The sequence below is a fragment of the Gobius niger genome (genome assembly GCF_951799975.1).
Source record: "Gobius niger genome assembly, chromosome: 19".
NCBI classification, from domain to species: Eukaryota; Metazoa; Chordata; class Actinopteri; order Gobiiformes; family Gobiidae; genus Gobius; species Gobius niger.
The window spans coordinates 4,486,872-4,500,607 of record NC_136870.1 but is presented as its reverse complement, the minus strand read 5'-3'; the positions used below and the strand labels follow the sequence as shown (position 1 = coordinate 4,500,607).

The following is a 13,736-nucleotide window of genomic DNA, read 5'->3' as shown; positions in this document are numbered from 1 at the left end:
CTAAGATGTAAAGGGAGGAAAATAGATAAAAATCTCCACTTCGACCACTGCGTGAAAAATCAATACTTTCACCTGCCGGGTCTCGCCTTAAACTGAAATCTAAAATCATTCAACAGAGATCGCTGGAGTTTGAGACACTAAACCATCTTGGCGTGGCTAAACGACAATTACATTAATATCATTCACCTGATTCAGGAAGTGGTGATGGGTCTAAACCTGGACTAAGCTACATCCTCATCCGTCAACATGTTAATTGGATAATACATCTTGGAATGCATAATGATTGGAACAAGTGCATTTAAACGGGGCTGGAGAGGACATTTATCACTGAGGCGGGGGCCCTGGTGAGGAGCGCACGTGTGGCGGTCCCCTGGGGAGTGACACGCGATGCATTGTCAGCAGAACGGGCCGTCATTACAGAAGAGCGCTAATAGACTTACTCAATTCACAGGGGCTTAATAAGGCTTCCCCGGGGCTGCGCATAAACACCACGACTGTAGCGGCATGGCAGGATGCAGCATGAGTCATGCATGGAGTTAATGTCATTTTTCTGATAAATATCGTGCTTAGAATCGCACATTTTACAATCCAGATTGAGTCGACTGTACACATACACGTGCTCAGGAGTAGCCATAATATCGCAAACTGCAATAGAAAGAGGGTACAATCAGTTGATCAAAGCATTGTTTTCCATAATGCAGATAATTAGTTTAGTTTGACACACTCGCATTCATTCTGGCCTATAGAGCTCCCCAGTCCCGCCCCTTGCAGTCCTGTTGCTCCGGTCCGGAAGCAAAAAATCCCTGTCTACACGACCGTCGATTTTCCAAAAATTCAAATATTAAGAGTTTACCACAAAAGCTAATCAGCTATATAGCAATTCGTGACCATAAAATGTTTCATTTCAATCCAAAAAGAAGACATAATGTTGAAGAAAAGACAAAGGTACAAGGCTGTGCACATAATTCACTTCCTGACAATAGAAACTCCGTATCCCAAGAACCATTGCGACATCGCGCCCGCTGGTCAAGGCAACCAGGTTTTCAGCAAACACGGCCAGTTTCTTTTACTTTGCAGACAAAAGTTGTATATTATTTCACTATTAAACAATCTGAATCAGGCTAATGTGAATAAAAATGATCGGTGGTTTGTTTAATTGGATCGTTGGGGGGAAAAAATTGACGTTATTTCTTACTCTCAGTGTTAGATGTGGATAAAACGTCAACTATCTGCCTGCATTATGTTTTAATAAATTGTTTATAATATGTTGTCTACATTACAATAAATAAATACGTGTGGGAACATGAAGCTCCACCAATCAAAAGCCTCGTAGTAGATCATGGGACTACCGAGCATCCTGGGTAATGTAGTTCTAGAACGAAGACTCGCAGTTAAACTAGATGGATCTCATACGTGCTTTTTTCACCTGCGTCTGACTTTGCGCTCGCTTTATAACCACAGAGCTGGATTCAGCCCAGGCTGACGTAGTTACGGAGTTAAAGACTTTATTCCAAATCAATACGGTCTCAAAGCAAGGGGAGTTTTACTTCCGGACCGGAGAGGAGGCGAGACTGTGGAGTATTGTACATGTTTTTAGTGGTAGGGGAAACCGGAGTTCCTGGGGGAAACCTATGCTGACATGGAGAGAACATGCAATCTTGGACCCGGGACTGCAGAGTGTCCTTACTGGCCATGAAGGAAACAGATTTTTTCAAAGTAAACAACCAGCTAGCTACAAGTTCATAGATTTTTTTTCTTCTGAAGCACTGAAGAGGCACCAATAGCACTCCACACCTGCAGCACAGTGGTGGAGTTACAAGAGGTTAGAAGGAGCAAAAGGAGGTGGAGGTAGCTGCACAGGAGGAAGAGGAAGGAGGAGGTGGAGGAGCTGACCAGTGCAGGACACCACGCTCTGAAACAGGGACAAACCCAGGAGGCACTTCAGAGGAGACTGAAGGCAGCACTCCTGTTTCCCCCGACCTCCAAAAACCTGCTGCTCAGGTTGGCCCACAGCGGCGCAGCAGGTCAGGACTAACCCAACACCTGATCTATTTCAGTGTACTTTTGTGCAATGACAAATAAAGTATGTACTTACTTACCATCTTTATAACAGGTTATTGACAAAAATCTGAGGTGGATTTTCATAAAACAAGCAGTGTTTTGCAGATTCCGATTCCGAGAGAATGTGGCCAAATCTCCTGTATGTCCACGACCTGTCCCTCTGTGCGTGAGTTCACATCACCTCTACTCTCTTCACTCACCACCTTTAGTGAATGGTAAAAAAAAAATAAGATTCTTTCCTAGATTTGCATCTTGTTGCAAGCTTTAGGCAACTTTCAAGCACTTTTTCAGTTGGAAATGGTATTATATTAATACTTAATTTGCTTATTTACCACGAATTACGAAGAAAAAAGTGCTTAATGCTCACCGGGAGAACAGGTTAAATCTGCTGCGGCCACTCCAGTCTGCAGATTACAACACTGGAAAATCATGGCTCATCATCATATTTTTACGTTTGGAGGAAAGTCTTTTCATTAACTATTGGGAAAATCGCTGCAATACATCCCACTCGACAGAGGAGTTTGGGAACGTGTTGCAAACTGCAGCCAGGTTAACCCGGTAACTTAGCTTACTCCTACTGCTAACAACAACCAGCTTTCATTCTAAATGATTGAAAACAGCGAAAAGGCAAGAGGACAGAACTAATCTGCCATTTACCTTGTGTGTTCTCTCCCCTCCTCTGGGCTGCTCCTTGTGGGTGTGTCTCCCTAACCCTATATATCTATGGGCCTCTCTCAACATTTTTCCCAAAACAAACTGTTTTGAGAGGGATGTGAAGCATATTACAAGTCTCCAACCTGTAGCTTGGGAGCTTTGGAGCTACAATCCCTATGCAGCCCTTCTCCCAGCAACTCACTTCATTTATCCCGTCAAACAGTTTCATTTGGTTGACTATACCTTGTCGCTGAGATCCCTGGAGACGTACTGAAGTATGTCCTTGGCCACATCGGCGAAGAAGGTCTCTCCTGACACCTGTGGGGGGCACACACACCTGCTCAGTGTCAGGAACCGGAAAGACAAAGGCCGGCCTGCCTAATATTAACTGCACTTTGTCAGAAGTGCTGAGGCGGCTCCCACAGGCTCATTAAAGACCAGGATGGAGTAAGGCCGAGCCAGTGTCCTAATTACCTGTGCTCGGCCACAGAGGAAAAACAGGATGTAGCCTGGTAATAACTGGAATTATTATTATTCAAACCATTATCTCTTGGATTTATTTCTATCTTTTTAATAATACAAACCAGTGCAAATGATATTCTTTGGACACTTAAAAAAGTGAAAATTACATCAGGTATACTTTGTAAATTCTGGATTGGAGAGGTGTCTCTGCCCCCTGCTGGCCCGCACTCACACCTGCACACCTGCACACCTGCGGTTAAAATGTGAAGAAATGGAAACAGCTGCACAGAATAATGCGAGTCTGCTTTGAGAAATGAGATGCTCCTCTGCTGAGATCAGGACTAATCTACACACATTCATTCTCCAGTCAAAGGTGAGCACGGATCAGTGGCAACATGACGAGAGTGACTTAATAAAGATTTCTACTGTGGCAAATTAGGACTGGGCAGTTGATTGATATATCATTGAAACTACAATTGCAATCCAATCCAAGTAATAATCCAAATTCACACTAAATGTTGACATTCGCACCTCCCTCCTCTACAGTAATACAGCGCTCTGCCTCATCGCGCGGCTTTTTGCTGACAGACAAATGTAGCGTTTTCCACCTAGAGAGCGAGAGTGTCCGCAAACCTGCGAGGCCGTGATGTAGGCCACTGCCAGCTGGGCCTGGTCGTACAGCATCTTCTCAAAGTGAGGGACGTGCCACGACGAGTCTGTGGAGTATCTGTGGAAACCCTGCCACAAGAAGAGCGAGAACACCAACAAAGTGCTATGATAAGAAACAATGATAGAAATATTAAAAGCAGATGTGATTGAAAAAGCAAATTCAACAATAACAATGCTTGAATAAAGAGGTTTTAAGATGTCTACACTTCCACACAGAATATTAGCGGTGTAGACCTAAACGTGGAGTTGAACCTGAATCTCCATGCTGTAAATCTGAGTCTGCACTTCCTTAAATGGAGAATTTATACTAACAGCGCTACAGTACTCCAGTTAAAGCATCATTTGTAGCCAGGATGTCAGAACTTAAGCAGCCGATTGCTTCAGTGGTTCTTCGCTTTGTAGGCACCTAAATTATGGTTTTAGATCATCTTCCTGAATCTGCCCTGAGTCCTACACCATTCATTAGACTTTATTTAAACAGGACCGTCCCCACTGAGAGTTGGAATCTCTTTTTCAGGGTGTGCTGGACCCAGAAGGCAGCCTTTTGTCAAAGCTGCATTAGAGGGTCACTTGGGGTTTAACCCTGCTTTACGAGTGTTTTATGAGAAGCTGGATCGCTGACCTGAGCGATAAACCTCCTTTGGATCAGGTTAAGAAAATTCTCTGCTCTTTGAGCCTAACTCTGCAGACGTGGGAAGTATTTATTTATTTGGTTTATCTGGGACAGATACAAAAACATAGACAAACTGTAACATAAGTGTGATGTATGCATCCCGGTGCTTATAGCAGAAGCTAATTTGCAGCACTTGTCCCTAGAGCATGTGTCAAACACAAGGCCGAGATGATTTAATGTGGCCCTTGGTAGAGCATGAATTTCTGAGTATGTCGTAAGTCTCCAGCCCAGTCCTGTTCTGAGTTATGAATTTTTAAACAAATAGCCAGAGTGTTCACTCCAGCCACTAGGGGGCAGCTTAAATATAAAAAAGGAAATAATTCCACTCACGTGTCCAGCAGAGGGCAGTGACATAATAAGAGATTAGGATCATCATAAACAGCATGTTATAGCCACGTGGTAAATGGTTAGTTTGCCCCAAGGCAGCTGTGGCTACAATAGTAAATTACCGCCATCACGTGTGGGGTGAATGAATAATGACTTTATGTAGCACATGTAAAAACGCATGACACAGGCTGATAAAGTGCAATAAGTGTAAGCCGTTGTTATTTATTCGGCCACAGTCCTTCACAATATATGCGGGCCACGACCCGCTGTGGGGGCTGAATTTCGACCCAAAAGGAGTTCGACACCCCTGCTGTAGAGTGCAGAGTGCGCATGGATTCATTTATATCGATAAGATCACTAATTCTAAAAAGTAAAACAGTTGTGCTGTGACTTTTGCAGCTGGTAAGGATTCGATATATTTTGACCCCTTACACCACAGGTGTCAAACTCATTTGTTATTTATGTTTATTTGATAGGGACAGAACAAGAAGCATTGTTACAATAACCGATGCCATGTTCATAGGCCTTATAGCTAACAGCTGATAGGTAGAAGGTGTGAACATAGGGTTGGTCAGTGGCTGAAACAGACAAAGCCTTTATTGATAGAATAAATGGTAAAAATGGTCACATTTATATTCATCACTCAAAGCGCTTTTCATATTCCTGAATCTCATAAGAGACGATGCTTGAACTTGGAAGTTCCAATGTTCGCTTTGCAATGTCATGTGGCTGTAAACTTTACAGCTGCTGAACAAAGACAGTTTCACTCCTCGTGTTCAGTCAGTCTCTCCCACCCGTTTCAGAAGTGCCTCTGTCCCTCTGTCCATTTCTTTGTTGAAAAAAAGGAAGCAGGAAGCCCTCGTAAAAAGCCATGTCTTCTCCTCCCTGTCAGCATTCACATCGCTACAGCGCCGTTATCAGCCCCGGGGCTTATGGGAAATGTAGTTCTAACATCTTAAATACAATTTATCCACAGGCCTTGAGTCTGACACGTCTGCCCTATAGCAAGTTCAAGTTTAACCTGTAAGAAAGCATACATTTGGATGAACAAAAAACTCAAACCAAGAAAACTCACCTGTGCCACGTGGTCATGGATGCCCCCCAGAGCCATCATCCTGAGGGTGTGCAGGGCCATCTGCAGAGCCTCGGCCCCCTCTGAGGAGGAGCGGCTCACAGTGTAGAAGGACAGGAGGAACATCAGGTTCACTGCACACACAACAACGTGACGATGGAGCAACTACAACACAAAGCTACAGCTCAACTATTTATAGAAAAGCCATGAGATTGTGATTAGATTAGATTTTTTTTTTATAATTCAATTCGCTATTTGCGAGATTAACTGAAATCAAATTAAGGAGAGACGCTGCAGGTGAATAAGGGGGAAAATTTGATTTAGAGATATCAATTTGAAACGTTTGCAGAACATTACTGATATGAATATGAGGGAAAAATGGATTGCAAGTTTTCTGATATTTTATATATTCAAGACATTTCATGCATGAAATGGCCAAAATTGCCAAAGCGACAAAGTCTAAATAAAGTTTAAATGTATTAATTAGTTTTAGTTTTAATTGTGTTGATATAGCAAAGTTTTACAGAGGTGATTTTGGATCTTGAATAAGCTAATTATAAGTGAAAAAAAACAACAAAAAAAACCCACAGACACAGGGAGAACATGTTGCCCTTTTGTCTTGGTTGAGCACCTGCTCCTCAAAATGTCTGCGTCTCACCTTAAAAATGTTATTGAATGGTCACAATATCAAATCACAAAGACACTCAGTATTTAGGAGTATTGCTACATTGACCCTGAATACCGAGTGACCAGTGTAATGGCGGTCCTTGTTATTTGTACCTGGGCTGGGGAACTTGGGTGCGTCCCGGAATCCTCCGTACTCCTCCTCGTAGGACTGGACGAGCTGCTGGAAACAGCGCTTAGCCACGTCGGGGGCGAGCGGGACGGCGGCCCCCGGCTCTGCTGTGATGGCGGTGCCCTGTCTCAGAGCTGCGACGATCCTCTGCCCACTGGACTCCAGCGCACTGCGGTTATTCTGCCACTAGGGGGACGACATAAGGAGGAAATACCATCAGCATAAAGAATCCTCTTTCAATTATTGCAGGAGAAAGATTATGTATTAATAAAGCTATACAAATAATAGTAGACTAGCATTTTGGAAAATACTGAGCGTTAATTTTCTTGTGATAACAGTTTTGTTTTTGTTTTCAATTATTGATTATGTTGTTTATTTCTCAGGAGAGCAAATAAAAGTGCACAAGAAATAATGCACACATAATACGGCTTCCTGTTGATGATCAAAGAGTGACCCCTAGTGGATTTCTTATAACACTGTACACTGCAGCCACATACTGTAGTCGGGATGGATGAACCAGGTTGAAATCGTCCAAACACAGCAGATATGGAACATTCCTTACAGTAACATGAGATGGTGGACTATTTCACGCTCAGTATCCGACCTGCTCCAGGATTCTGCTGAGGACAGTCTTGATGCCTGGTCGTCTGGCCTGGTCTCTGGGAGGGAAGTATGTTCCTCCGATGAACGGTTTCAGATCCGGGGTCAGCCACACGCTCATCGGCCAGCCTCCGCCCCCGCTGGTCGCCTACGTCCACAATAACAAACAGGGCACTTTTATCTCCACAACTTTTGGAAGCAATTTTTGAAGATAATTATTTTTGAAATACCAATACTCTGACTCTTGTATATGTATTAGTACATTTCTACTTTAACCCCCCCCCCCACTTGAACCGAGCACATTTTCTCCAGTTTGGCTTTACCCCCAGTCCAAAAGCTTCTGGAAAAAAGCTGTGAAAATAGCAACAAAACTGAGACGGAAAAAAAAATATGGAAATGTTACAAAAAAGTGAGAAAACATTGACAAAAAAGTGAAATTGATGAAAAAGTGGCAAAAATGTCACAAGAAATTGACAAAAAATGAACAAAAAATGGACGAAAAATTGACAAAAATGTGACAAAAAAGATGGAAAAAATAAATCTGATGATGTGAGGAAAAAGATCCACTCGGTTCAGGCAGGAGTTAAGAAGTTAAAACCTTTTTAAAGAAATTGTATGCACAAAAATGTCCTAAATTGCCGATATTTTCAGCAACGGAATCTAGATTATGGATAAAGCCAGGTTTAAATGTATGGTTTTATTTTGATATTAGTTACAAAGATTTGTTTAGAGGGGATTTGTGCAAAACATGTACAACTTGTCTGTAGACTTTTACAAAGGGTTGACATCATAAACGTGCACGCTCATACACATGCACATATGCGCAGTGGTGCTGGTTCAGACTGAAGCAGGAATGATTTGTAGACAATCCTTCACTGACCTCTCCTCAGACACTACCGGGACACTGACCTATGACATATGTACCTGCACAAATGTCATGTAAACTTTATCCACGTCCGGCCTCTCCTCTCGGTCCACTTTGATGCAAACAAAGTTGTCACTGAGAATGCGCCCGATCTCCTCATCTTCGAACGACTCTCTCTCCATCACATGGCACCAGTGGCACGTGGAGTAGCCCACTGTGGCAGTGAGAGAAACTCACTTTATCATTAGAATATACAGTCACGCTATAGTGGCAAAAACTCACCTGATAGAAAGATGGGCTTGTCTTCAGCTTTGGCTTTGTCGAAGGCCTCTTGTCCCCATGGAAACCTGAACAGATGAGCAGTGTTGTTCGTAATCAGTGGAAATGTGGCTTTAGTAAATGCCTGTATGTTGTTTCCAATCAGATGACAAAAACGCCATCCGCTCACCAGTCCACGGGGTTGTGAGCGTGCTGCAGCAAGTATGGAGACCTCTCCCGGGCCAGTCTGTTGGTGTGCCTGTGCGGGGTGGGGGGCTCCTCACCTCCTGAGGCCATGCTGAAGGGCACGCAGCTGCAAACACACAGACCGGCAGACAGGATGAACCCCACAGTTTCCAACACCCAAAACATACACAACATTTACGGGGTCATTCACCAAACGTTTGCTCATGTGCACAACGATTAGCAAATGCAAAAGTGGAAAAGTTATTTGTGCATTTTTTACTCACACAGCTTCGTCTTATCAGATTTGGAGTCCTAATACTGTATTACAGGCAAGATCAGTATAATGTGCCAACAATAAAGCATATTTTATTCTACAGCTTGCACTTGCTATTCAGCACCTGCCTTGATAAATGACCCCCTGAGGCGCATGGCGATCGACTTCAGGAGGAAGATACTACCACACACCGCTGAACATCCAGGGGGAGGACATTGAGGAGGTGGACACAGGCCCGGATCTACGGGGGTGCAAAAGGGGTGCATTGCAACCTCAATTTGAAATGAGTTTTAATGGCATCCCAATGTATTTTAATGGTGAGAAACTCTATTTGCACCCTTTTGAAACTCGAATGCACCCTCAGTCAGTTTGTTCTGGAGCCGGTGCTGGGTGGTCAGTTTCAAGTACTAAATAAACCTCCACCTTCTGAGGTTCTTTGGAGTGGACTCAGGACTCAGGCTCTGTGGTCGCCTCTGCTCTCTACTACGCTGCCGTGTGCTGGGCCCTGGGCAGCTCAGAGCAGGACAAGAACAGACTGAACAAGCTGGTCAGGAGGGCCAGCTCTGGACTCTGTGGAGGAGGTGAGGGACAGGAGGGTGTTAGCCAAGCTCACCTCCATCATGGACAACACCTCCCACCCACTGCACGGGACTGTAGAAGAGCTGAGCAGCTCTTTCAGTGGCAGACTGAGACATCCTCAGTGCAAGAGGGAGCACTAACACAGGGCCTTCATCCCTACTGCTGTCAGAAGACTGTGAAGCAACATGTGCAATAACCCCCTTGCAGAATATGTGCAATAATCCCAATATCAAAATCATTTATCTGCGTCACTTTATCAACCACTTGAACCATGATGTAGACGTGCACTGCTTATACTGACCAAACATTGTTTTTTAGTCTGTTTACTTTTAGTCTGTTTACTTTTAGTCTGTTTACTTTTGTCTCCACAAAGTCCTTGTACATATGATACCACATATGATACCACTGTTTACTATTTAATTGTTTTATTTAATTGTTTTGTGTTATCTTAGTATCTACAACTAAACCACAGCAAAAGTTGACAGGCTACCATTTCTATGTTTGGCAAGTACATTTTTGAAGGTCCTACGAGGACATTCTCCTAATACTTGGGACAGATGATTATTGGTTGCATTATAGACCCATTAGGAACGTCTTATGTTCTGGCCATCAGCCGAGATGCCAAGATGTGCAAGTACACATCTGTGTATTGATCTTTTGATTACCAAAGTGGTCATTAATTATTGCTGCAATGAACAACATAATTTAATAACATTAAAGCTTGATTAATTAAAACAAATATGTCTGTGTTTGCATTGATTTTCATATAGAGTAACTTTGTGGGTGATGTCAGCTGTCAATATAGTCTGACTGCATTACATTTCTATAAGCTATTACTGTTTATTGTAATATCAATATTTCATGCATAATATATTATGGTGTTTCTTTACACACTTGCTTTGAGATGAAGTAAAACATATGCGTGTGTTAGGGAGAGCCTATGGCATTAGGTGTCTGCAGTAAATGTAGCCTCAGATAAGCAGGCTAATATGTACAATATTCCAGAAATGCGGCTTCTTCTGCGTTATTTTCCAACACCGAATGTTAAAAGGCTGTTTCCTCCTCTCCCCTCTGTCTGTAAAGTCATGCATCCTCTTACGCCTCTTTGATAATAATTGGTTACATAAATTATATGACTTTATCATGACGTGTGGTGTAGCTGCTAATTTTAAAGATTTGAGCATTCATAGCACACGACATTCGATACACTCGTCACATATGTGCACGGGATGAATGTCGTCAGTGTGTCCCTGAATGACAAACTGGTTTAATTCATTATTTATTGCCCTTTGGAAACCAGGAATTAGCCAAAAGTTGAAGCCCATGTAGTTAGCGGGGATTCGCTACCTTCTGGGCATTTCGACCGAGTGAGTCGTTACCATGGATACGGGGGCGCGCTTCCCCTATTTCAATGACATCATCCCCTTTATTCTGTAACATCATGGAGGTCGTTGACAATAATATCAATAATATTTCCAAACGGGTTGAGGTTTAAGTACATAACACGCAAGATAGATTTTAATATTTATCTTAAACTTTCGTAATTTCGTGTATTTATACAGAAATTATGCGGATATGTCAACTTTTCCACATATAGTACACAGGAAAAATGAAACAAAAATCCAAAAATTGTGTAAAAAGCCAAAACATTTTAATGTAACCTTCAGTTGCCCCACTCCCGAGCCAAACGCCTGGATTTTAGAGTCCCGTTAGCCTAAAGCTAGTTAGCATTAGCCATGCGCAGGGGCTCGGCTTTACCTGCGGGGGTAGGCCGAGCAGCGGAGGACACACGCGGGTCTGTCCGTGGAGGAGGGGCGGGAGAGCAGCCTGAAGCACCGCGCTGAACAAGCACAGTGCTGTCGAGGGGTTCCCAGTCCCAGGAAAGCTGCAGTCGCTGCACCGAGACGCGCTAGCTCCACTGGGCTAGTCCTGCAGCACGGCGTCCGCTGCCATGCTAGTCTCAACATCGCAATATAATCCGAGAGGGCTGGTATAGCGTCCACATGCAAGGTAGGATGACATGGGCAAATAAAGTTTGTGTTGACAAAGTTTTTTTGTAATGCAGAAAGTTTACACAAGAGGTCGCACCAGTGGGATTTTTTTTTTTTTTTTTGCAGGGCAAGTTTGCTGAATGAATGAATGAATGAATGAATGAATGAATGAATGAATGAATGAATGAATATTTTTTTTATCTAGTTTGGAAGGGGAGAATAGGTGTACAGTAAGTAGTGGCAATATTTATTGATACTGTCGCTTGGTCACAAATTGTGCAGAATTATTTATTTCCTCACAGTAATCAGTCACAGTTCCTCACAGGATCGTGCAGGTCTTTCGGTGTTTCTCTCCCCGTGTCTTGATGGGTTTCCTCCGGGTACTTGTGTAACCCGTTCATAAGTAATAACGGTATAATTACACAAAATTGTCCTTTTGTTTACTTGAATTTTGTCCATACCTGGCATTTGATACACTGTGCAGACTTGGTCCTCCAGCCACTTCTTCTATGTTTTTGTTTCTTCTTCGTTGACTTTTGAGATGCCCCTCGTATATATTCGGGGTTTGACCCCTGCCTCTTCCCTTTGCAAATCTGATTTTGGGAAGAGGTCAGTCATCCATTGTAATCCAATGTTTTAAGAGTCCGTTTGTCAATATTTTGCATTTATTTTTTTCTGGGAACATATTTAATTTGTATTTACGTTGATATGGAGCTTCATCCATACCCCGATGTTGTAATTTATTCATGTGAAGAAATGCGGGGAGATGCTAATATTGTCCATTGTCTTCTCCCCTTTAGTTTGGGCTGGATCTTGTTAGCGGCACTTGCTGATTGTATTTTTGTACATATTTTGCCAGAGTAAACGGAGACCGCCTCCAAAAGTTACCGCTGTGTCTCGTGGCTTCTTAACACATCACAAACTGCATAAACTACACAACGCAGAAGTCCACCGGTCACACTTGGGTTTCCCCTCATCAACCAAAAACATGCACAATAGGTGAGTCCTCCAGCCAGGTGATTCTGACCATCAGTCTGGTTCCACATCTGCAGATGGGTCCCATGGGCACTGCACAGCAACCGCCCACTGCTCCTGACAGGTCGCCCCAGTGGCTTCGAAGGATATGGGTCATATGCAGAGGGTTGCATTATATGAGAAATAATTGCAATCTTAAAGGTGCATTATGCAACTTTTATGCAGAAAACAACCTTGATGTTAGTGCATAATTTACCCAATGGCTCTATGGATGGTAGCATGGCACATTTACTTTCCATGACAACTCTCCAACTCGCCAGGATACATTGTTTTCTGGTGAGAGGGTCCATCAGTAGTGACAACCTACCAGAAAATCTCAAAACAATTGATCCAGGAGCATCATAAAGGTCACTGTGATGAAAGGTAAAGGCGCCATGCTAACCACTCGTACAGCCTCTGGGTCACTATGAGGTCAATTACAAGCAAATATCAAGTTTGTTTTCACATAAAAAAGTTTCAACACACATTGATATGAAAAAACAAATCATCCACTTTCATCCACAAATGAGACCTATGGAGTAATATAATGTGTACTTTGAGTGAAACACGCCATACACTGATACATACAAAACAATACAATACAAACATTATTCATTAATACAAAATAATTCATCCAAAAAGAAAAGAACAACATATAAGACACATTTAACACATGTTATGATTTGATGATTTAGAAATAAAATGAGCTCAAGCAAAAACATGTTTTTAGATCCAGCTTATCATAATCGTATAATTACTGTACTTATCCAAAACAAGGATTTCTCAGATATTTTCTCAAATATGTCAGAGTGGAGTAGACAAAACAAAATGAAACTGGACCTCATCACATTCCAGTGTGAATATTGACCCAACTGTCCGTAGATTGTGTTCAGAACAAACAGAAAGTCTTTAGTGGAGCTACTGGATGGAGATCCCTGCAGAAAAGGCTATGCTGCCACCTGGTGGATATGTCATGGTATACCTGACTACCTTTGTGTTTTCAATCAGTTAAATGATATTCACCCTTTAAGTCAGGGGAAGGCAAGTTTGCGTCGTGGAGGGCCGATTTTCATCTTCGCCAAAACGCCAGGGGCCGAACCTCACCATTGTAGCAGAAAGTAAAGAACTTTTTTCAGGAAATACCAATGTGGTTCTCACACAAGTTTTTTGTTGAACAAGACTGACTCTGTGTTAGGTGTTCCCATGCAGTTTCAGATGGAAAATATTGAAGAAAATTTCCCTTTAGACTCGCGAC

At 42.7% G+C, this 13,736-nt stretch overlaps 1 protein-coding gene across 1 annotated transcript in view; it reads right to left on the bottom strand.

The window, feature by feature from the left end:
* spata20 (spermatogenesis associated 20) overlaps positions 1–11,492 on the bottom strand; it is a 98,595-nt gene extending 87,103 nt beyond the window's left edge. Inside the window, exons 1-9 of the mRNA XM_079577954.1 lie at positions 11,235–11,492; positions 8,628–8,750; positions 8,462–8,526; positions 8,239–8,393; positions 7,319–7,462; positions 6,699–6,900; positions 5,922–6,052; positions 3,811–3,915; positions 2,959–3,033 (exon numbers count right to left, since the gene is read on the bottom strand). Of these exons, the coding sequence (XP_079434080.1) occupies positions 2,959–3,033; positions 3,811–3,915; positions 5,922–6,052; positions 6,699–6,900; positions 7,319–7,462; positions 8,239–8,393; positions 8,462–8,526; positions 8,628–8,750; positions 11,235–11,443 (1,209 nt within the window). The 5' untranslated portion in view covers positions 11,444–11,492. The remainder of the gene's footprint in view (positions 1–2,958; positions 3,034–3,810; positions 3,916–5,921; positions 6,053–6,698; positions 6,901–7,318; positions 7,463–8,238; positions 8,394–8,461; positions 8,527–8,627; positions 8,751–11,234) is intronic.
* Between the last annotated feature and the right edge of the window lie 2,244 nt (positions 11,493–13,736).